Below are 25,578 nucleotides of genomic sequence, written 5' to 3' on the forward strand. Positions count from 1 at the left end.
TGCTCTCTGATTGAGCCAGCCAGGTGCATCCTGTTGCTGGCTTTTAAAATGCTACTACCAAGTGACTAATCCATCGCTATTTACTGGGCACTGCTCAACTTTTTCTTTTTTGATCCAGAGCACAGAGAGGTGGGAGACATGTCATCTGAGGAATAGACAGGCATTAGATTTGACTCCACCCAACTTCTAAAGTAATAAAATTCCAGTCATTGTTGCTACAGCCAAGAGAATAATATTCTTTCTGCTGATCTTCGGTGCCTACTCCAGGGACTCTCTCTGGTTTTTCATATAATATGGGCAATTACAGAGACCCTGGTGGAGACCAAACAACCAGTTCCATCTTCAGATATGACAATCCCTGCCATCTCTCCAGCCTCCCCTTTTCTGGGTCTCTTTCCAACTTCCCGTTCACTCATGTCCACCTACTCATGTTTGTGTGTGTCATTAGGGCTTATACTAAATTTCTCACAGCCACTTTGCAGTCTCTCCCATAGTTAATCTATCTTCCCTTTTTCTTAAGACAGAAACCAAGAGTGGTCTTGCAATGTCTTTTCTCCTTCTCTTTAGAATGAGAACCTCGTTTCTCCCTGGACACATGGCTGCCCAGTTACAACACTGAATTTCCCAGCCTCCTTTGTGCAGCAGTGTGCTGTCCCAGGACTAAGTTCCACATCAGTAGTTCTCAACCTTGGCTGTACTCTGGGATCATCCAGCAAGCATTAAAAACAACTCAGGCCTGCCTGGGTCACACCTCCAAGACACTCTGACTCAACCAGTCTGAGATGTGGTCCAGACACTGGGATGTAAGGTCCCTTGGTGTGTCTGGTATCTAGCCATGTCTGAGAACCACTCTCCTGGATGAGAAGTAAGTGGCAACACTGGATGGAAGAGGGAGTATGGAAGAGAAGAGCCACAGCTGGGAAAGACAGAAGAGTGAGCCAGACAAAGCTTGGGTCCCAGATGATGGGTGGAGCTTGTCATCAACCTGGTGCTTCTTTTATGTGAGAGCCACACAAACTTCAGTCTGATGCAAGCAATGTTGTATGTGGTGCTTCTGTTATTTGCAGACAAAATCCTAACTGATTACACTACTTATCATTGTTCTCCCTCTTTTTCTTCTCCCTATTGATGCATTTCAACAGACTGTGGAATTGAAATCTTCTCAAATATTAGTCATATTAGTGAATAAAATTTTCATTTCCATACTCTTAATTGTTAAACAGACTGTTTTAATATTCCACATATTTCTGGGTGTGTTTTTTTATTTATGCTTTTCACTAGGATGCAGTTCCACAGCAATGGAGGTTTGTGTTTTATTCACTCTTCTATCCATAACACCTAGAAGAGCACAAGGCACATAGTAGGTGTTCAATAAATTTGTATTGAACATTGTGTTCCTCACACAATTCTTGTCTGTGGATTCAATGCCATTAGTAAGGATAGTTGACCAATCGCTAACATAGATCACTTCTACTTAATTTATATGTGTACATTTTCTACCTCTCTTATTTTCTATCTGTCCTTCATTCTACTTGGATATGAATCACAACCAAATTCATTAAAACTGTCAAATCCTAAGCAGCTCAGAGTAAAGGTTATCAATGGTCTAAATATCTAAGATCTAATTTTATATTACATATAAAACCAAGTAACCAAGTAAATGTGAAGAGGAGAAATTTTTATCTAAATAGTATTAAGGGGTTATTAATCCTTTCATTAAAATTATCAATACACATATACACGAAAAAAGGAGTGACATTTGAAAGAATGCAATAAACTCATATCTCAACGATACTCACATGCTACCTATTACCATATATTTGAAAAGATGCTGGAAAACAAAAAATTATTTCAGAAAGAGCAAAGGGAAGCAATGAACCAAGGAAATGTTAAGTTCATGAGTCTAAGACTCACGTGTCCAAAGTGTGATGGCTTTGCTGTTAACTGTCAAACAGAAATGTGGGACTAGAACCATTATGTGCTGTTTTACTTCTCTTTATGAATTAAGTTCATTCTCCATCTTAATCTGTCATCTCATTAAAGTATGTACACAACTAAGAGTTTCTAGTCCACAGATGTTGGCACAACGATTTCCCAAACAGAACGATTATTCTGAAACTCAGCCTAATTTGCCCTGGACTCCAGAGCCTGTCGAGCTGTCAGCTGTGCAGTGAGGCTTGTCAGCAGCGAAGTTGAAACGTTCTGCAAGATCTAAGCGGCTAATTACATGTTACATTACTTTGTCCAGTTGATGGTCTCAGACACATCCCACAAATAGAGGATAATGAAATAAAAACAGGATTATACATGACGTGCCAAAGGCTAAAATTAAAACAAGGATGTTTAACATTAAGTAAATCATATGGGGGCTATTGCTGCATTTTAAAAATGAATTGCCCTTAAAATGTTTGTTACAAGGGTTCCCGAATCTCAGGGGAAAGATGGACTTCCTACCTGTTGCTCAAAAGGGAACCCAGCAACATCAAGCTGTCCTCCATGCTGGCAATGATTTCTGAAGTGCTGTCTCCCCGCAAGAGGAGTTCTCCACGGGTCTTAAAGCTGCCAAAGGTGAATGCTTTGCTGTCCCACTCATTGGTCACCTGCTTCAGCTTCTGTTCAATGTCCCTCTCTTTCATTGCACTGATACAGATGTCCTATGAAAATTGTAAGCTCTAGTTTTATCACTTGAAAGTCACACATCCTTCTTGAACAGTCTAGATTCAGCAAAGGTCCTAGCCTCACTATTTGCTTCATCTGTATCTATAAACACTTTTTTTCCAGCTGTAAATGCAATATAATAAATGGTATATGTGTATATAGATATACAATTAGGGAAAGAGATGAAGATAGAGATATTACTAAACAACAGAACTTTAATTTGTAAAATTTCCTACCACACTCTTCGAGAAAGAAAGATGACAGAAAAGACATGCAACAATGGAATGCTGTTCAGCCATGAGAAAGAAGGACATCCTGCATTAGCGACAACATGGATGGACCTTTAGGGCATTAGGATAAGTGAGATAAGTCTGACAGAAACAAATACTCTATGATATCCCTTATATGTGGAATCTGAAAAACCTAACTCAGAAAACAAGAGTGGAATGGTGGTGACCAGAGGCTGGCAGAGGGGGACGGAGACAGACGTTTAACGGTACATACTTGCAACCAATAGATGAATAAATCCTGGAGATGGACTATACACAACAAAACTATATTATATATATTAAACTTTCTAACAGACTAGAACTTAACTGTTACCACCACTAGAAGAAATGATAATTATGTGGCGCGACAGAGGTATTAGCTAACACCACGATGACAATCATGTGGCGATATAAGTGTATCGTGTCAATATATATACACCTTAAACTTACACAATATACACACATATATACACACATATACACAATATATACACCTTAAACTTACACAATGCTATATGTCAATTTTTATCTCCATTTGGATAAAAAACAGGTAATGTAATAACCTTTTAAATTTTGAAACTCTAATCAAAGACTCAAAATTTAATATGTCTCTGATTTAATTCTAGAGCTAAATCAATGCAGTATGATTTCTGCACCTGATTTTCCCAGGCTCCTCTGCAGCCATTTATTCCTGGGCCATTAGTCAAGCCCTGTCCTTGCCCTCTTTCCATCTCATAGTGTGCCTGCTCTCTGGGTAAGCTCATCTACACCCACAAAGTCTGTACCCTTTCGTGTCTCCAGGTAAAACCCACATCCATTTGCCTACTGGGCTTCTATGCTTGGATCTACAGGGAATCCCAAACACATTCTGTGAAATATCAGACCCATGCCCCAAATCAAGTTCTTTGTATCTTGTCTTTCATCTAAGTCCCTTCCAATAATTTCCTATCTCAGTGATAAGCACCATCATTCACCAAGATCTCTCAGCAGGAAATCTAGGGCTCCTCTTTAGCCCCGCCCTTTTTTTCTCCTACTATGTTCCCTCCCTCACCAAATTCTACCTAGCTTTGCCTTCTAAAAATCTCCTCAATCTTTCCCCCTCTCTTCAGTTTCACTACCTGCCCCCTCATCCAACACACCATTATCTCTTGTCTGAGATATTCTTTTTTTTTTTTAGAATTTAATAATCTTTTTATTGACTATATTCCATTTATTTATATCTGTAGGCCTTCCATTCCTATGGCTTTTTCATTCCATAACTGGAAGCCTGTATCTCCCATTCCCCTTCACCCATTTTGCCCACCCTGGGACCTCCACCCCTCTGGAAACCACCAGTTTGTTTTCTGTATTTTTAGGTCTGATTCTGCTTTTTTTTTTTTAAGATTTTATTTATTTATTTTTTTTAATAAATTAATTTTTGTCTGAGATATTCTTATAACCCCCTCCTTGACTTTCTCATCATTCTCATTGGCCCATCCCCTAATCCTTTCTCCACACAGTTACCACAGTGATCCTTACAAAATTCAAATCCAACCATGTCATCTCTGCTCAAAAGAGATCTCTCAGACACCTCCCCACTGGTCCAAAGACCAAAACTGGTAACACACACTTGCCATGCTGACATTCCTCTGGTTTCCCAAACACACCTCAGACCCTTCACACCTGCTGCTCCACCTGCCTGATACTATCTTCTTTGCACTTTCCAAGCTCCTCCCTGCCTCACCACACAAGCACATGAATGACCCCTGGCAGTCATAAGCATGTACCCCCATGACTTTATCAACTCCCAACCCCTAAACAGGTTAAGCCTATTACTGTAGGCCGTCATAGAGCAGATACTTTTGCTTCAATGGTATTTACCATATTTTATAACTATACCTTTATACGTATAATTATTTCACTACACAAATTATGTAATGACCTATGAATGCAGAAATGCATCTTTATGTCCCCAGCATTTAACACAAAACCTGTCATATAAAAATTTGATGAAGGAATGAAGAGCTGAATACCTAGAAAAGTTTTAATGTCTTTAGAATGGTTTACTGATCCCATAATCCGTAATGTAGGAATACTATCAAAAGAAATCCCATGAGATCTTCCAATGCGCCACCACATCATACTTTCTATCAACTGTACCTCTATTTCATCTTTGTATTTTAGAAGAGGGGCCTCCATGATATTTCTTAACTTAAAGGTTTCTTTCCCCACATCCATAGTATGCCCAGTGAGAGCAGCTATAGCTTTCCAGTGCCTCTCCATCATGGCCTTACTGGCCATGTGCTCCAGGAGCGGACAACATTCACTGAAATCATCAATGGTCTTCTTCAGATCCAAGAAAGCCTGCCAGTCTTTCAAGGCCCGGGGCAGTTTCCGACACCTGTAAAGTAAAGCCACCATGAGTGGTGATTCAAAGATGAGCCTGGACGTATCCCATCCAAGACTGTCTGCTAGCATTTCCATCAGAAATGGTCATTTTGCAAATACCCACCATTTGCTTCAACGTGGATGGAACTGGAGGGTATTATGCTGAGTGAAATAAGTCAATCGGAGAAGGACAAACATTATATGTTCTCATTCATTTGGGGAATATAAATAATAGTGAAAGGGAATAGAAGGGAAGGGAGAAGTGGGTAGGAAATATCAGAAAGGGAGACAGAACATAAAGACTCCTGACTCTGGGAAACGAACTAGGGGTGGTGGAAGGGGAGGAGGGCGGTGGGTGGGGGTGAATGGGTGATGGGCACTGAGGGGGGCACTTGACGGGATGAGCACTGGGTGTTATTCTGTATGTTGGCAAATTGAACACCAATAAAAAATAAATTTATTATTTTAAAAAAATGGTCATTTTAAATACCTACCACATTTTCATGACTCACAGGATATCTGTTATGTTATATTAATTTAACATACTATTAACATAACGTTAATATAACACACTATTCTACATTATAGAAAATTGCTCCTCTCAATCAGGAAAGATTTTTTTTCAATTACCTCATAAAAATTAACTAGAAAAAACGGCATTATTTTAAAAGATAGAGGTGCCTCCCAGTTAAATTCAAGTCTACAAACATGTATTAAGAGGCTTCTAAGTACAAAGCACAACAGAGCATACCAGGCTGTCAAACAAAAAAAAAAATAACAAATGACCCTCTATTTTCTTTGGGTTCACTACTTAAAGGATATAGAAAAATCAGAGGACTCTTGTTTTTATTACAGGAAGTCATCTCACATAAACTTCAAATGTTGGTAAGTGTAATATAAATACAGATCAGCTCCCTCCAAGATGCAGAAAAGCCCCTGACCATATTCATCCAGGTTTAAAGGATGTGCTTGTCTCACCTCGCACACACAGGGGTAATTAATAAATAGTGTCTGACAAGGGTGATGTCAATAGACAATGGCAATGCAGCACAATGTGCTTTCAAAACATCAAAGGGTGAGAAGAGAATTTGACAGCCTATCAAAAAAAAGAAAGCATTTGAGATTCAATAGCTCTGGGCATGCTAAACATTTAATTTCTCACCTGTTCTGGAATTCTAAAAGTTCATTGTTGATTTTTTCAATATTCACTTCGGACCAAAGGATATCATGATAGCTATTTACAGTTTCTATGACGCTGTTGTACAGAGTGTATATTTTCTGCAAAAGATTTAATTGCTTCTTTATTTCAAGAAGCTGAGGATACTGAGTAACTGGCAGACCAAAAAGCTCCTCTCCTCCAGTATAGGTGATGTATTTCCGATAGATATTATCAAACTGATTCTAAAGAAAACATAAGTGAAAACTCATCAAGATGATTTACACATGAATAAACATGTAAATTTTTAAAAACTGGCAAATAAGCAAGCATGTATGATCTCTGAGCACATGCAAGTAAGAATAGTAAATAACTATAGCTAGTTACATAGAAACTAACTCTAATTATAATCATCCCAACTCACATTTTTTTTAAACATTCCACAATAGGCCTTTCCATATTAAGGAAATAAATGTATGGGCCTAAAATACATTTTGGTCATTTAGAAGGTCATAGAAATTAAAAAGATTACCTGAAACATGATAAGCCTATCACTGGCTTCCTGGGGTTTCAAGCCACTAGCCATTGGACCATTCTGAAACAAAAAGTTAAATATACAATAGAATGAAATGTTGCTTATGGATTTTATGAGCTCAAAGTATTTGCATGTCAAAGTTAGCTCTCAGGCATGTCACATAAATGATAGAAAACTTCATTTTTTAACTGTAGAAAAGGACTCAGGAAAGTGACTCGTTTGGAAATATTTTTCAAGTCTAAAAAATACCACAACTTCTAAATAATACCACAACCTCTCAATTTCAAGAAATTTTTAAAATTAAAAATAAGTACTATTCATCTCTTAGGTGACACAGGCAAAGAAAAGTCACTAAGCACTCTATATGAAGCACATATAACATCTGGCTTTGAATTCAACACTAATGCCATGAAACTCAGATTTTACCATTCTCATATCAACTTGTGAAGTGACCTATAATCTTGACATTCCCAACAGGTTTTCCTACATTAGAACACCTTCAATAAGTGGATTTCTGTGCTTTTTCTTCCATGAAGTTAGTGCAGGAATCCAATCTCATAAGTTTATTAACTTTGTGGTTTGGTGTGTTTTTCCTACACAATAGGTACAAACCATACCCTTTATTCTACATATTTCCACTCTGTAGTATATTATAATTGGCTAGAAATGGGTCTTATTATACAACATTCCCAGTAGAAGAGTTGGCACTAAAACTCGTAAATGAGTGACAAAAACATGAACTCCATCTGTCTCATCCACCTTTGTGCCTTCAGCACCAAGGGCAGCGCCTGGCTCACGCCAGGTACCCTGTGGTGTTTGTGGAACTAAGGAGAGCTGTCGAGGGAGGGCTATACTAATCATATGCGAATAGTATTTGTCTGCACAAATTTAGAAAGCTATCAAACAACTTCAGGAACAGAACAGTCATATAATATGGACAGTGCTTTTAAATTCCTCATTTCTTAGACTGCCCTCATAAAAATAAAATGCCCATTCCTAGAGAATTTCATTAAACTTGATGTACAATCTTTAAACACTTTGCATGTTCCATTCCCAGACTTCCCAAAAAATACAAACAAAAAAAGCTAGAGTTGTACCAAATCATAGTCCAAGTAGAACTGGTAACAGTCCTGGAGGAAGATCTCCATGGTGCTAATAAGTTCCTTCCTGAAACTGGGCTGCAGGGAGACTAATTCATTCTGAACTTCACTGGCACGTGCCAGAAGCTTCTCCCAAGAATAACGCAGAGTATCAACTTTGTCCATCTCTTCCTTCGCTATCAGAAGCCCATATTTGTTAAGCAGGGCATAGGATTCCTACACAAAAGAAGGAAAATTTAATTTCTGGCAGTCAAATGCATAAATCTATACATTTATTTATTAAAGCATTTATTGAAGTGTTGGAATGGAAAATATCCACATGTTAGGGAAACGGCCCGGAGAGTTCTACTATTCTTCTTGCAAACTCTGAAAACTTAAATGACCAACTAAGCCCCTAAGCTTTGGTTTCCTCATCTGTAAAATGGGAGAATTCCCTGACTGCTTCACATGATTTTTGCGAATATCAAAAAATAGCATTTTAAGTGAATTTCAAAAACTATAAAAATTATAAATCATTATACAAATAAAAGGTATTTTTACTTAGGCTCCTTAATTGTATTTTAAGACTGAAATTATATCAAGTAAATGAAAATAAAGTAGTCTAACTGCTAATATTAGGATAACAAAATAAATCAGGGTTTTAACTCTATTCCATCTCATTTTGTTGGTAAGAGGTTCCAATACTAAGACACATGAGGGAACTCATGCATTGAAGCCTGAGCCAAGTCACTACCTTCAAGATGAAAAATCCTAGATGACTCTCTTGGCTAATAGATTAAAATTGGCTTTCATGAAAAAGGATTTTCCCTAAATATCCCTACCCTGATCTCCCACCATTAGTTCTCCCTATACAGGTAGTTGAATACCTAATCATTAATTCGGGGAAGAGGCTATTGATTTGGGTACACCTAACCCAGTGCCTTTCTCCATCTTTCTTCTTTCTCCTTGAATGCATTCCTCTGGTCTGCATCCCAGTACCAATCAAGCAAAGTGGGGAAACAGAGGGTCCTGCAGCTTTCCAATGCTGCCTCTGATTTGTGAGTAGGTTCAAGAATTCTGGGATATAGTATTCACAAGCTCATGGTGTGTCTGTACAAATTTGGGTGATAATGGGAATACGGGAGTTGTATATATACCAAGCCATGTCTTCCAAGTAAGTTCTACCAGGAATGAAGTTGTATTTTGATGTTGACGACAGTTGGGTGTTTGTTTGATCTTGACTACCAGACTATAGTTTGGTCTGAATTCACAGACAGGGGCAAACAGGGGTGTCAGTTACTGGGCCTCCTCTTCAAACTCCCAGCAATGCTCCTGGTTCTACATAAAGCAGGGACTCTTCACCTTATGTTTCAATTCCCAAGAAGGGCACAGAGTACCATATGATTTTCTTGATTCAATATAGCAACAGTGCAAACACATGGTCATCTGCCTCATTATCATGGTAATTTAAAATTTTCTAAAATTCAAAGAGGGATGCAGAAAATGTGAGATTAGTGTACAATCCTCACCATCAGAAATTTAAGTCCATACATTTAAGTTACAGTGTAATAAAAAGATATTTCTTCTGGAATTATTTTAATGCTACAATTATACTGATCTCATTTAAAAGAATAGCACAGTAAACCATTCCTGAGTAAACATATTCATATAGAAGAGAAAATATGAAACAGTACAATTAAAAAAGTAATGTGGGGCAGCCCAGGTGGCTCAGCAGTTTAGCTCCGCACTCAGGCTAGAGTGTGATCCTGGGCATCCGGTATCGAGTCCCGTGTCGGGCTCCCTGCATGGAGCCTGCTTCTCCCTCTGCCTGGGTCTCTGCCTTTGTGTGTGTGTGTGTGTGTGTGTGTGTGTGTGTGTGTCTCATGAATAAATAAAATCTTTAAAAAAAAGTAATGTGTAATGCTAATCAAACTGCATCACTTCCTTGCCCCTCAGTTTCCTATGTTAAAGTAGGTGTTTGGGGATGCCTGGGTTGCTCAGTGGTTGGGTGTCTGCCTTTGGCTCAGGGCATGATCCTGGAGTCCCGGGATCCCTGCATGGAGCTTGCTTCTCTCCCCGCCTGTGTCTCTGCCTCTCTCTCTGTGTCTCTCATGAATAAATAAAATCTTTTAAAAAAATAAATAAAGTAGGTGTCTGATAAAGATTAAATGAGTCAATACAACATTAATACATGAATGAACACTATTAGTGCCTCCAGGGACCAAGCCACCCTAAAATGCGCCACTTTGCCACATTGATTATTCTAAATAAGAGTCGCTTAAGAAACTTTTTGCTAATGCAAAAAGAACACTCTGACCCCTCCCCTACTTTTTCTCTAGAGAGCAGAAAATAAACCTTCCATGTGAAAGGTATCCTCTCTGAACCAGGAGGTCGAGAGACAGCCTAATACCAGAGATAGGACCTTTAGAGCTGAGAAGGCTGTATAAACAACCCTTGCTACTTTTTCAACTACCAAAGCCCAAATTCCCTTTAGAATCCCTTACTAATTAATTGAAGCTCCCAAAGTTAAGTTTTCTTTGAACTGTCAATTCCTTGCTCATTTCTTTTTTTTTCCTTTTTTTATAATAAATTTATTTTTTATTGGTGTTCACTTTACCAACATACAGAATAACACCCAGTGCTCATCCTGTCAAGTGCCCCCCTCAGTGCCCGTCACCCACTCACCCCCACCCCCACCCCTTCCTCCGCTTTCACCACCCCCAGTTCATTTCCCAGAGTTAGGAGTCTTTATGTTCTGTCTCCCTTTCTGATATTTCCCACACATTTCTTCTCCCTTCCCTTATATTCCCTTTCACTATTATTTATATTCCCCAAATGAATGAGAACATATAATGTTTGTCCTTCTCTGATTGACTTACTTCACTCAGCATAATACCCTCCAGTTCCATCCACGTTGAAGCAAATGGTGGGTATTTGTCATTTCTAACGGCTGAGTAATATTCCATTGTATACATAAACCACATTTCTTTAGGTATCAATTTCATTATTGGGCTCTGTGCATATATAATAAAACTTTGGTTTTTCTCCTATTGATCTGTCACATATCAATTTAATTCTTAAGCCAACTAGAAGACATTGAAGAGTAGAGGAAGAATTTTTCCTCCCCTACAGCTCCATCCAGGTTCTGTTTACCAGCTGGTATTCCCATTCCAACTGCTACAAGTGCTGTCTATGGGGATCATAGCTGCCTCTTTCCCTGCAAAAACTGTCCTCAGCTAAATGGGAGCTTCCTCATGGGGAGATTATAGCCAATGACCAACTGACTTGGGGGTATAAAGGGCAGTCCTCCTTACCTCAAGGTAGGACCAACTGTGCAGTATAGCTCATGCTCCACAGCACCCCATGGAATCAAGTAGAAATCAATCTACAGCCAAGATCACATTCTCACTTAGCTACCCAACACCTGAATCAACCTCATCATTTCTGCTTCCCTCACCTCCTTCTCCTATGGGAACTCATCAATAGATCACTTGTGCAGAAACCCTCACCCCAGGTTCTGCAGTTAGGAATCTTAGATGCCATGTAAAGGACCAGAAGAGGCCCACTGAAAGTACCCTATAAGGTTCTGTATCATCATTACTGAAATTGTTCTTAGGTTAAGCATCCATTTGTAACTATAGTCCAGACCTAGTCAATATTTTAGCTAATATCACTCAACATGTGGAGATATTTCCATAATGAATAAATGATTATCTGTTACCTCAATAGGTCCTACTTGAAAGTCAATGGAGATTTGTTGCTCCCTGATTTCTTTCAGTGCTGCCATAGCAATCCGAATATCATCTAAGTCTTTAATCTGACGATTCAGTTTCTTATTGAATTCTTCAACGAGTGTAAAAATTTTTTCCATCTCACTCCTATATTTTTTGTTACAGTGACGGCCAATGACAACCATCCAGGCCTTTGTCTCAGCAGTCAGAGTGAACTTCAAGTCAGCTATAAAACCCAATTGTCCACAGATCAGTTTGAAAAACTTGCACGGGGCAGCCCTGGTGGTGCAGCGGTTTAATTTAGCGCCGCCTGCAGCCCAGGGCGTGATCCTGGAGACCCTGGATCGAGTCCCACGTCAGGCTCTCTGTATGATGCCTGCTTCTCCCTCTGCCTCTGTCTCTGCCTCTCTCTCTCTCTCTCTGTCTCTATGAATAAATAAATAAAATCTTAAAAAAAACTTGCATGTATGAAAAGATAGAATGCTATTGTTCACCAATTATAAATACTTTGCAACTTACAGCCCTGTAGTGCATAAGAAAATCAAACTGGAAAAAAATTAGATTTTCCTACTCATTATATATTCATTCATTTTATAAAGCTTGTTGTACAACAATTTGGAACATATTTTGAAATGCTAAAAAAAGGACATTATCAAAATCATTAGCGATAAGCCTCAAATGCTTATAATTATTTATTAAAGGAAAAGTAAATTTTAATTCCAAATACAACATGCTCATCCTCTTTCTCTGAATTAGCATTTATTTGCAATGTTTAGCAGCAAAGGGTTCAAAATAGTCCTATAATCATGCAGAAGGGAATTAAAAACAAATATACAAATTGGTCTTAAAACTTGAAGCCCAAAAGAAAGTCAATCTTAAAGATAGCTAGAACTCTCTGGAATACTAATATAGGTAAGGAGACAGAACAATACTATTGAATTTTTATGATTGCCTGAGAGAAAATGAACCAACCTGTGTATAGAGCAATGGCACCCACACAGATGCATTCTGCTTCGGCATTAATTTCCTGCTCTAGCTTTTGGAAATAGAGAATCTGAGATTCAAATTCAGAAAGCAAGGGGGTTTTTGTAATAAACATCATAACCATTTCTTCTTTCTCTTTTTGCCAAATATGATTGTAGCGTTTGAAGCAATTCATAGATGTAATAACTTCCTAGAATACAAATAACAGATTTGTGTTGAGAGGAAAGATGTGGAAATGGCATCATGGTATAAGCGAATATTGCTCAATTGCTGGTGGTTCCCACGGATTTATCAAAATCTTTAATTAGTGAGCTGTATAAATAGTTAGAAATGCCACAGAACTAGAACTAGATTCATTATGGACATGTAAGTCAAACACAGTAACAACAAAACCGTAGCCAAAAGGAGAGAGGGATAGTTTCTAGAAACTAGGAAAACCAGAAAAAGAGAGACCATGACGAGTCCAGAAAGACTCTTTTGGACAAGAGCCTCTTGATTGTAGCTGGCCTTTCATTCAGAAATCACAGCTCAAAATCACAGCTTGCTGTGGAAAAATCACTCTGAGGTCATTCTCTTCCCTGCCATCCAGCATCAGACCTCCCCCATGACTCTCTCACTGTCTCCCCATGACTTCTCAAATCTATTGGAAGACTCAATGGTAATCTATTAATTTGTTTCCTAAGGTCAGAGGGTGGAGATAAGATCTGGAGGGGCAAACAGAAAATATCCAGCATCAAATTCCATTGAAGATTACATGAAATCACATAAAATGTATAAATCCATTGGATTAGGATTGACACCTGTACAATATTAAGTCTTCCTATCCTAGAACACAGTAAACATTTCCAAATCTTCTAATTTTTTTAATTACCTGTTAAGTAGTACAGGAATCTTCATAGAGACCTCACACACTCTTTATCACATACGTTCCTCAGTATTTTTCAATAATATGATCATTGTAAACGAGATCTTTATCTATTTTTATAACTGGCTATGGATGGCATATAAGTTTTTTTAAATTATTTTTTAATAAATAGTCCTGTTTACTATGAAGTGTGCTTCTGTGAGATGAACTGGCTCACTCACATTTGGTAACTAATGTCAAAATGATGAGGAGGTCACATCAAATGCTATTTTTCCCAGCACTTTGTTCTGTACCAGCTAAAACAGCCAGCCATGGAGGGGCACAATCTCGTGTGCCACAGCCCTTCCACTTTTTCCTTGGGGGCCTATTTAGTCACCACTTTGTTTTAAGAATGTTCTTTGCACAGTCCAACCTGATCTTTCTATATTTTATCCTTGTTTCCATTACTCAGCAGTTTAAACTGTTTCTGACACTCATCTTTTACCAAGTTTCTTTCACCTTTTGATAATAAAGCTCTTTACTTACTATACCATTATTTTTTATTTATTTTTTTTTACTATACCATTATTAAATGGGTTAGTATTTTACCATGATTGTCATTGTTTTTGTAACTACTCTGGTTAACAAATTTTTCTAGGTTTTTTTTTAATTTTATTTATTTATTCATGAGAGACACAGAGAGAAAGAGGGAAACAGAGACATAGGCAGAGAGAGAAGCAGGCTCCACGCAGGGAGCCCGATATGGGACTCGATCCCAGGACTCCAGGATCATGCCCTGGGCTAAAGGCAGACACTTAACCACTGAGACACCCAGGTGTCCCAATTTCCTAGATTTTGACGGTCTGCCTCAAACCTGCTTTTCTCATAATCCATGTTATGTTAAATATGCAACTTTGCAAAGCAAGACTTTCAGGAATATGTTTTTTACATTACAGTAAAAATGCCTATAATTATCTTTCAACTAACAACTAATTGAACTCTTGTTGGGTCATATTTTTTTCAGATTAGCCTCTCAGTTTTACATGACAGAAAATCATTATCATCTACAAATAATTAAAGATTTGGCTCCTCACTTCTAATGTTTATATCTGTTGAGAATCAACTTTTTCTATTGGCTTAAATTTCAGAGTTACACCTACATGAGAAAAAAAATTTTAAAGTGAGATAGCATTTAAAATGCCATTATTTGGAAAAATAGAGCAATACAAACAACATTCTAAATGGCTCAATCACTTAATTATACCAACTCGCGCCAAATCAAGCAGCTTTACCCCAATACTCCACACACAGCTAAAAATGTACCCCCCAGCTTCAGGTTTAATAGCTATTGAGACTTCCCACTCATTAAAATGTGCAAAGCTAAGCCTGCCACTACTTATCCCAACCAAACTGATCCCCTGGCATGGGCTGAGATGTTGACATGCATACGCAGAATGAATTGCAACAGCATGTAGACATTCACAAGCGTACAATGTCTTGGAGGATGAATCACAGATTATCAATGACGTCTGAATCTGGTAGAAATCCCAGAATTCTGAGCTCTTTTGACATCCCAGACTTTATAATATCAAGAAAACACCGAGGTGACTAAGTTTTAGACTCTCATTTATCTTTTCTGACAGTGTCACTCTTTATTAAATTGGGTATTTTTTAAGTGAAGGTAGCTTAGAGCTTCAAGGAAGAATTGCCTGAACTGCATGTGTAGAACTCTTATGCTTAAGTCATTTTTACTGCCAAGGTTATTTAGATGGTTCAGTCCAGCTCATCTTTCCAAGCAGGCACTGTTGTAAATTGATGGCTAGCCTATGGATCTGCCAAATGCAGGTCAGGCTTACATTCTGATCCAATCAGCTATGGCAAGAAGGAAAGGACGGGATCATAGGATTTTCCGTGGTTGAGGCAGAATCACTCAGAAGGGTCCTGGGCTGTGGAGGGCTGGCCATGTCTAATATGATGACTAAGTGTGTATTTATTCTTCCAGAAACAATCTGTCCATCTCGTCAATCCAGGAAAAGTACTTCAAGTTATTCTAAGTGCCTAAGATTTGCACATTTCCTTCATATGATATAAAAGCAAATGCAACAAAATAACACAGATAAGCACTGTGTTGCCAGCAGTATGCTAATTTCAACTACTATGTCTTACCCTTCGATTTTCATGATTATGGCTACTTATATTCAGAGAAAGTAATGAGCTTCATTATTGATTTATTTTATTGTATTTTCCATGATTACTGCAACATTTGAAAATATATCTGAATGTTTATTATCCTCATTGAATACTTACATTTATCATTTACATGGAGCTTGATAAATTAAGCATTAGATAAATATTTGTTATATTGAATTATGTGAACACTGTCCCTACGATAAAACTAAATATAGGACCTTCAATATATTAAGAAAGGAAAATTGAAAATGCATAAATGCAAAAGCTTCCAGTTCCCTTAGGAACACGTTAAAATTAAACTTATTAATATTTCTTCACATGGTTAGAGCAATGGCAGCTTTCCAAAATGTTTTCAGACAAATGAAGCTCACTCTATCAGAACTGACTAACAGAAAAGATGTATTTGCTGAGTGACAACTATTCCCTCAACACTTGGAGACATTTTTAAAGAGTCAACAGGTCTTAGGGACAATGTGAATATAGATTGTTTTTAAGTAGAAATTAATGTCAGGGTTTTGAATCCTTCTGACAAGAACCGATTTGCCTGAACAATAAAAAGAGCTGAGAGAACAGGCTGGAAGAAAAGTTAACTGGAATTTACACTATTTGCTCTGTCCTTTGTATTACCTTATTTCCATGTGGCAATACACAGAAATTTTATCTGATACTTTATGAGATTTACCTGACTATACAAATATGAAAAACTGAGTATAAATCTTATTCTCTTTGAAATGATACTAGCCAGCACTGGTAGCAGTCTGACTTGTGCTTTGAAACATATCAAATTCTGGGGCACCTGGATGGCTCAGTCGGTTAAGCATCTGCCTTCAGCTCAGGTCATGATCCCCAGGTCCTGGGATGGAGCCCTGCATTGGGCTTCCTGCTCAGTGGGGAGATTGCTCCTCCCTCTTTTTCTGCTGGTCCCTCTGCTTGTGCTCACTCTCTTTCTGTCTCTCTCTCTGTCAAATAAATAAATAAAATCTTTTTTAAAAAAAGAAACATATCAATTTTTTTAGTGATTGGGTTTATTTGTATTAAATCGGTAAATACATAGGTTTAAAGCATTAGAACAAAATATAAAACATAGGAATAACAGTTATTTGTCACCTTGTAATCTAGGAAGAAAAGTCTTTAGTTAGACATTTGCTGAGCACATTCCAGAATCCACAGCTCCTCAGTGAAGGCACAGAAAGACCCAGGCTATGAGTAGGACAAACTTGTGACATTCATCCTCACACAGGTACATATTGTGGAGCAAATATGGCAAACCTCGTGACAAATCCTCTTGGCATACCTTTTTAGTGGAGTTGATGACTGTGCTAAGCACGGAGACTAATTTTACAATCTCTTTGTTGTCAGACACATTCTTATAATAGTTCCTGATCTGTACAGGAATAGGTAAGTTTACAGATGCTATCTCAAAGGTATCTAAAAGTAAAAACAAAGGAGAAAGAGAAAAGTTTATATCAACAGCATAGGGAACATGCTTTAAAAAGATGAGGGGATTTCTGTAAGGAAGACATGTCTGTAAAGTAAGGACCTCCGACAGTCTGCTTCTTTGTAAAAGCAATTGAAAATAGGGAAAATTTGTCACTATCAATTTTTTCAGGACTCTGGACATGAACCAAAGCTTGCAACAAGCCAAGCAGTACTCCTTTATTCAAGAAAAAAAATGCTAAGGGCAGCCTGGGTGGCTCAGCAGTTTAGCACGACCTTCAGCCCAGGGCCTGATCCTGGAGTCCCGGGATCCATCCCACATTGGGCTCCCTGCATGGAGCCTGCTTCTCCCTCAGCCTGGGTCTCTGCCTTTCTCTGTCTCTCTCTCTCTGTGTGTGTGTCTCTCTTGAATAAATAAATAAAAACCTTTAAAAGAAAAAAATGCTAAAATCTTAGTAACAATAGTGAGTTTTGAGGTGTTTTTAACTTTCAAAGGCCCACTGCCCCCTCACTGACAACATGGTGGCTTTCAGAAACACAGCCACAGCCTAGCCATCACCAGAGAGGCCAGAGTGCATTCAGAGCTCCTCAAGAAGGCTCAGAAAATTGTCACTACTTGATGCATCAGGAAGTTCTCTGGAAAAGCCCCAGAGTTTATTGTTACTTCACCTGACTCAGAACTCACTGAGAAAAATAAAATCCCTATCACCAAGGCATTTGTAAAAAAAAAACCATCAACTACAATTAACTTCACAGATGACTGAGACAATGATATTACTTGAGGCAAACAAGAGGTTGATCAAAAAATTAAAGATCTGGGGAATGAGATATCCACAGAGGGCATTCTATCCCCTGGAGTTCTAGAAAGTCATGCATCTGTACAGAGCTATCCATATGCCCAGGAAAGACCTAAAATGCCCCAATCTTTGACTTGAGCCTTGAACAATCAAGTGAATAAAAGCTATGGCAGGACTGAAAATTTCCTGAGTTCTCAGAGTGCTCCAGCACACATACCATCCCTAGGCAAAGGGTGTAAGACTTATCCATTCAAAGGATTAAGGAAATCTCTATGCAATCATTAGCTGACCTTCAAACTATCCAACCAGAAACTACAGTGGTGCATACCACAAGAAAGGCAAATTTTCCGGAATTAGTCCAGGAAAGTCAATAAAGTCAATAATGAAACAGAAACAACAGACTCTGGGGAGAAGACAAGCAGATTTTCAGGGTTGCCACATTATATTCTTTAAAATATCAAGTTTTCAGAGCACCTGGGTGGCTTGATACATGAAGCATCTGACTTGGGCTCAGGTCATGATCTCAGAGTCCTGGGATCGAGCCCCATTGCTTCTTCCTCTCCCACTGCCCCTCCCCCTGGCTCATGCTCTCTCGCTCTCTCTCTCTCTCTTTCTCATAAATAAATTAAATAAATAAATCTTTATAAATCTTTATAAATAAATATCAAGTTTTCAACAAAAATTAAAATGATGAGTTATGCAAAGGTACAGGAGGAAACCAGTGCCCACACACAACACCAACAGCAGTCAATAGAAACTGTACATGAGAAAACCCAACTATTGGAATTACTAGACCAAATTTATATCAGCTGTTATAAATATGTTCAGAGAACCGCTGAAAACCGGATCTAAAAAATTAAGGGAAAGTGTGAGGGTCATGTCACAAAATAGAGAATACTAGTAAAGAAACAGAAATACAAAAGAGTCAAATGCAAATTCTAAGGTTGAGAACATAAATGGAATGAGAATTCACAAGAGGAGCTCAACAGACTTCAGTCTCTAGAAAGAAAATCAGTAACCTTGAAGATAATTTTCTTCAGATAGAAAAACAAAATTATTATTATGAGGTATGTCCTCTTTTTAAATATCCGTGTTTAGGGATCCCTGGGTGGCGCAGCGGTTTGGCGCCTGCCTTTGGCCCAGGGCGCAATCCTGGAGACCCGGGATCGAATCCCACATCAGGCTCCTGGTGCATGGAGCCTGCTTCTCCCTCCGCCTGTGTCTCTGCCTCTCTCTCTCTCTCTCTCTCTCTGTGACTATCATAAATAAATTAAATAAATAAATAAATAAATAAATATCCGTGTTTAAGGTTACAAATTTCCCTCTAAGTGCTGTTTTAACTGCATTTCATAAATTTTGGCAATTTGTTAAAACTTTGTCATAACAAAATTATATATACAACTTTTCATCAAACATTTTTTCTTCTCAATTTCAGATATAATTCATGATTGAACATATTTTGAGCTTAGAAAATTCTGAATTATAAACTAGTCTAGGATGTAAAGCAGTGTTTCCAAATAACATAAAAAATTGGAATTAACATAATAACATATGCCTTTGTGGCTTAAATAAATAATATTGTAAGTTGTGGACCAAGTGTTTTGAGCTATCTTTATCCTCCTCCATAACAGACTGTTGGTTTTTTTTAAGATTTTGTTTTATTTACTCATGAGAGATACAGAGTGAGAGAGAGAGGCAGAGACACAGGCAGAGGGAGAAGCAGGCTCCATGCAGGGAGCCTGACGTGGGACTCGATCCAGGGTCTCCAGGATCACACCATGGGCTGCAGGCAGCACTAACTGCTGCGCCACCGGGGCTGCCCCATAACAGACTGTTTTAAAGCAGAACCTCTTCAGTTCTCCTCAGGGTTAGCTGATTTATCACACAGGGGTAATGAACAATAAGTGAATGAGATCTGCCTTTTGCAGGTTTTCCTTAGAATGAGTTTGAAGGACTCAAGGTTAACATTTAATGTCATTAGCAACTTAGCATATGTTCTCTAATTTTACAGAGTATAAGTGAAAACCATAGGATATACAGCAAACATCACAACATGTTAGCATAACAGGACACAGTATGGGTTAAAATACAAAATATCTCTTAAATGTCAGAAAATATTCATTGTGATAAGTTTTTCTTTAAACTGTGAGACTGAAGTCCTTATTATACCCCCATTCCTATCGTCACACTGGACCAGAAATCAGTGAGGCAGCCACATCTGTGATGTATACACTATAGATACACAATTTATAATAGTGATAATAAAATACATGGATTTTTAATTTATATTCATTTAAAACTGGCTCGCAGATTAATATTCTAATCAACACTGATGTAAGAATTGCATGGAGGGAAAATACATTTTAACTCCCTCAGTGTTGGTTTTCAACGACTGGTTAAAAAGAACCAAAGGAACACTCACCATGAGGTTCATTTTCTTCCATTTCAATCTCAGAATCACTGTCATTATCCTGCAAAGCAGTCATTTTCCTTTCCTCCATCTTTTTCTACAAAGTGAAAAGATATTTTTCAGCTCGGATCCATCCATAAAAGAAGTAGCTTCCATGTGAAATGATTCCTTCATCCATACCCACCTTGGACAACAGCTCACTGCTCCATTGTCTGACCCCCTTAGTGACATGGACTATGCACTCCACAGCTTTGTTCAGCGTCTGCTGTATGTCTTCCAGGGCAGGGGCCATGGCAATGTTGGGAATGGCCAGAGTGATGCTCGCCCGGAAAATGGGCAGGCTGTTCTGCTTGATTTTGGATGTACTCTTACTGTCTGAATTAACATAACAGAGGGAAGCCTTACTATTTTTTGTCTTTTTACTTAAAATGGAGTTTATTTCATTTTAAGCTGGGAAAAAATTAAGGTACTTAGAACAATACATAATAGGTATATAATCAGACAAATATTTGAGGAATGGATGAAAAGTAATGGAGAAATATGTTTTGCTCAATACAACAGCAGTTCAGCGGGACCCAACACATTTTCTGCTGATCCAATCTACTGATACACCCTCCTTAAAAGGCCACCCACTATGTAGAATCTGGCTTAATTATGTAAACTGTTATCTAAAAAACTGAAAATGATGCTGTCCATATACCAGCATGCCAACAAATTAGTTAAATGTAGTTAAATGTAGAAGCGAGGCATGAAGAATAAGAAAGCTGTCAGAAAAAGCCAAAGTCAGAACAAATAACCAGTTTGGAATTTCAAATAAAACATATGCCTTTTCTACCACAGTGTGTTTAATCCAAACTGGGAGCAGTTAGAGTGGAGAAGAAATAAATGTAACTCAACTCACCATTTATATCCAAGTGGCTTTTAAAGTTGCATATACATATAAGTATTGGTAGAGGCATAGATATACGTGTAGATTGTGTGTGTGTGTGTGTGTGTGTGTGTGTGTGTATAACTCTATACAGTTGGAAATACCTATAATATATAAAGCTGGGAAAGACATGTGATTTAATATTCAGCATATCAACCAATGCTTGGTAAGTTCTAATAACATCCCCGTGTTAAATAAAAGAACATTCTTCTATTCCAAAGAGAAACAAAAGATAGTAAGCCATGCTACCAATCAAAAAATTCCTTCGGTGTATCCACTTTTACTCATCTACTTTTAATTAAGTAATAGAGATGCTTCCTTTGAATACCAATATTCAAAATAAATAAAAAGGATTTATCACTCTATTATTTTTCTATTTTGATTAATAATGTATTTTAATTTTTAATTTAAAATTTAATTTCAGGGACACCTAGGTGGCTCAGCGGGTAAGTGTCTGCCTTAGCCTCAGGGCGTGATCCTGGAGTCCCAGGATCGAGTCCCACATTGGGCTCCCTACATGGAGCCTGCTTCTCCCTCTTCCTGTGTCTCCTATGTTTCTGCCCTTCTCTCTCTCTGTCTGTCTCATGAATAAATAAATAAAATCTTTGAAAAAAATAAAATTTAATTTCAGAATGTCTCTAGATTTGATTAATTTGAGGGGCTCATCTGGGAAACACAACACCTATTTCTGAGTTGTGCAGAGGAGAAGATGATTGTATTAGGAATGAAAAAACTGGCTGGAAAGTACTAAATTGACACAAAAAATAGTAAAGAAATGTTCTGCTTTGGAGAATATGGATTAATCAGATATACTTCATAGAATTGCTGGAATAATCAAGGTTCATAACGTATAATCTTAGAAGGAGGCTCTCAATAAATGGTGGTTTTTAAAAATATTTTAAAATAACAGGAATACACACACACACACACATACAAGCAGCAACCATGCCTGGCCTGCCAGTAGGAAAACTGTATTGAATTATTACCCAGGAAGTTCATTGTATTAGAGGAATGAATACGCCTGCGGATGGCCTCTAGTGCATTCCTTGTAACTTTCAGAAGTGCATCCACGTTTTGGTGGTTGAAATGGGAGAGCAACCCACAGGCTTCCTCCTCTAACATTTCCATCTCCTTCTTCTTTCTCAGGATTGTCGGCAAAGGTAGGAGGCCTGCTGGGGCTCTCAGGGGTGATGTCAAGGTGTCAGACTTTCCTCCTTCTCTCTTTGCTGTTAGGAGATGAGAAAATTGAGAGAGATGGGAAAAAACAGAACCATCTACTGCAATTAAAGAGAAAAAAAACTAAGATAATTACATGCAAGTTTAATAATACTCAGACATCAGATTTCCTAGAAAGCAAGCCCATCAAAGAATAGGAAGAGGAAACTAGGGTACCGGATGGGCCAAAAGAGGCCTCTCCTCCTCAATGTGAGGAAACAGGAGGAGAGGCAGGAGCTAGGGCTGTAAAAGCAAGATCAGACCTCAGGGACCTGGGTTCTGATGTTCTCTCTTCCATCAATAGCCATAAAGTCTTGGGAGAAGTACTTTCCTTCTCTGCCTCTCAAGTCTTCATCTGTCCCACAAAAGCTTTGCTTTAGTATAGACAGATGTACTCCAATGGTAATTCCAACCCATCATCAATCCTACTCTACTGATAAGGAAAATAATGGGATGACTGTTGTTCAACATAGTACTAGAAGTCCTAGCCTCAGCAATCAGACAACAAAAAGAAATAAAAGGTATTCAAATTGGCAAAAAAGAAGTCAAACTCTCCCTCTTTGCAGATGACATAATACAGTATATAGAGAACCCAAAATACTTGTCCCCAAAATTGCTAGAACTCATACAGCAATTCAGCAATGTGGCAGGATACAAAATTTGCACAGAAATCAGTTGCATTTCTACACACTAACAATGAGACAGAAGAAAAAGAAATTAAGGAGTCAATTCCATTTATAGCCACACCAAAAACCATTAAGATACCTAGGAAGGAATACCTAACCAAAGAGGTAAAGGATCTGTACTCTAATAAATACAAAACACTTAGGAAAGAAATTAAGGAAGACACAAAGGGATGAGAAAACATTCTATGCTTGAGGATTGGAAGAATAAATATTGTGAAAATATCAATGTTACCCAGAGCAATTTATACATTCAGTGCAATCCTTGTCAAAATAGCATGGACTTTCTTCACAGAGTTGGAACAAATAATCCCAAGAAAAGACCCTGAGTAGCCAAAGGAATGTTAAAAAAAAAAAAAAAAAAAAAAAAAAAAAAAAACCAAAGCTGTGGTCATCACAATGCCTGACTTCAAGCTGTATTACAAAGCTATGATCATCAAGACAATGTGGTACTGTCACAAAAACAAACACATAGATCAGAACAGTATAGAGAACCCAGAAATGGGCCCTCAACTCTATGGTCAACTCATCTTTAACAAAGCAGGAAAGAATATCCAATGGGAAAAAACTCTTCAATAAATGGTGTTGGGAAAATCGAACAGTCACATGCAGAAGAATGAAACTGGACCACTGTCTTACACCAAACACAAAGCTAAACTCAAAATGGATGAAATATCTAAATGTGAAACAGGAATCTATTGAAATCCAAGAGAAAAATACAGGCAGCACCCTTTTTGATGTCAGCCACAGCAACTTCTTGCAAGACACATCTATAAAGGCAAGGGAAACAAAAGCAATAATGAACTACTGGGACTTCATCAAAATAAAAGGCTTCTGTGCAGCAAAGGAAACAGTCAACAACACTAAAAGACAACATACAAAATGGGGGAAGACATTTGCAAATAAAATATCAGATAAAGGACTAGTATCCAAGATCTATAAAGAACTTATCAAACTAAACATCCAAAAAACAAACAATCCAGTCAAGAAATGGGCAGAGGACATGAAAAGAAATTTCACCAGAGAAGACATACACATGCCCAACAAGCACATGAGAAAATGCTCCGCATCACTTGCCATCAGGGAAATACAATGAGATACCACCTCACACCAGTGAGAATGGTGAAAATTAACAAGACAGGAAATAACAAATGTTGGAGAGGATGTGAAGAAAGGGGAGCCATCTTGCACTACTGGTGGGAATACAAGCTGGTGCAGCCACTCTGGAAAACTGTGTGGAAGTTCCTGAAGAAGTTAAAAAATAGAGCTACCCTACAACCCAGCAATTGCACTGCTGGGGATTTACCCCAAAGATACAGAAGTAGTGAAATGACAGGACACCTGCACCCCAATGTTCATAGCAGCAATGTACAATGGCCAAACTGTGAAAAGGGTTGAGGTGTCCTTCAACAGATGAATGGATAAAGAAGATGTGGTCTATATATACAATGGAATATCACTCAGCTATCAGAAAGGACGAATACCCACCATTTGCTTTGACGTGGATAGTACTGGAGGGTATTATGCTGAGTGAAATAAGTCAATTACAGAAAGACAATTATCATCTGGTTTCACTCACATGTGGAATATAAGAACTAATAAAAGGGACCATAAGGGAAGGGGGGTAACTGAGTGGGGAAAAATTAGAGAGGAAGACAAATCATGAGAGACTCCTGACTCTGGGAAAGAAACAAAGGGTTGCTGGAAAGAAGGTGGGTGGGGGAATGGGGTGACTGGGCAATGGGCACTAAGGAGGGCATGTAATGTGATGAGCACTCAGTGTTATATTCTATGTTGGCAAATTGAATTTAAATAAAATTTTAAAAATAATAGGATGAATGGCAATATGCTCAGAATTATAATTTTGAATTTATAAATGTCCTTATAAACCTAGGAGAGTGTTTACAGAAGTGTGAAATTAATCACTATGTAGAAAATGAAATTTTAGTTTTCAGTAATGTCCTAAAAAAAATAAGACCCTTCCATGACCCCATCTCTTACCTGAACTTTCAGTTTTTGAATCAGCCCTATTCGCATCAGATACTTTGTCACTTTCTTCTTTGGATAGAACTTCCCCATCCAGCAACATATTTATTAGCTCATTCACTGCTTCCTCCACTAATGAGCTTTTAAAATTTAATATCTGAGCACCCTTTACACAAAGGTCCTACCAAAAAAAAAAAAAATTACCAGGGTGTCATATGTCTAGCTCTTGAGACCGTATCAGTAACAGTAATAAGGCCATAGATTCAGTGTCTAGATGGGATTTTAGCCTCCAACGATGTTTGGCCCCAC

The 25,578-nt window shown here is 38.1% G+C and overlaps 1 protein-coding gene across 1 annotated transcript in view; it reads right to left on the bottom strand.

Moving 5' to 3' along the window:
• Nucleotides 1-25,578, bottom strand: part of DNAH5 (dynein axonemal heavy chain 5) — a 213,886-nt gene that overhangs the window by 147,910 nt on the left and 40,398 nt on the right. The window contains exons 18-29 of the mRNA XM_041731659.1: nucleotides 25,285-25,450; nucleotides 22,372-22,611; nucleotides 20,642-20,832; nucleotides 20,470-20,554; nucleotides 17,108-17,241; nucleotides 12,768-12,969; nucleotides 11,786-12,021; nucleotides 8,083-8,301; nucleotides 6,983-7,045; nucleotides 6,457-6,695; nucleotides 5,067-5,307; nucleotides 2,455-2,654 (exon numbers count right to left, since the gene is read on the bottom strand). Coding sequence (XP_041587593.1) covers nucleotides 2,455-2,654; nucleotides 5,067-5,307; nucleotides 6,457-6,695; nucleotides 6,983-7,045; nucleotides 8,083-8,301; nucleotides 11,786-12,021; nucleotides 12,768-12,969; nucleotides 17,108-17,241; nucleotides 20,470-20,554; nucleotides 20,642-20,832; nucleotides 22,372-22,611; nucleotides 25,285-25,450 — 2,216 coding nt within the window. The remainder of the gene's footprint in view (nucleotides 1-2,454; nucleotides 2,655-5,066; nucleotides 5,308-6,456; nucleotides 6,696-6,982; nucleotides 7,046-8,082; nucleotides 8,302-11,785; nucleotides 12,022-12,767; nucleotides 12,970-17,107; nucleotides 17,242-20,469; nucleotides 20,555-20,641; nucleotides 20,833-22,371; nucleotides 22,612-25,284; nucleotides 25,451-25,578) is intronic.

This window comes from Vulpes lagopus, chromosome 17 (genome assembly GCF_018345385.1).
Source record: "Vulpes lagopus strain Blue_001 chromosome 17, ASM1834538v1, whole genome shotgun sequence".
Lineage (NCBI taxonomy): Eukaryota > Metazoa > Chordata > Mammalia > Carnivora > Canidae > Vulpes > Vulpes lagopus.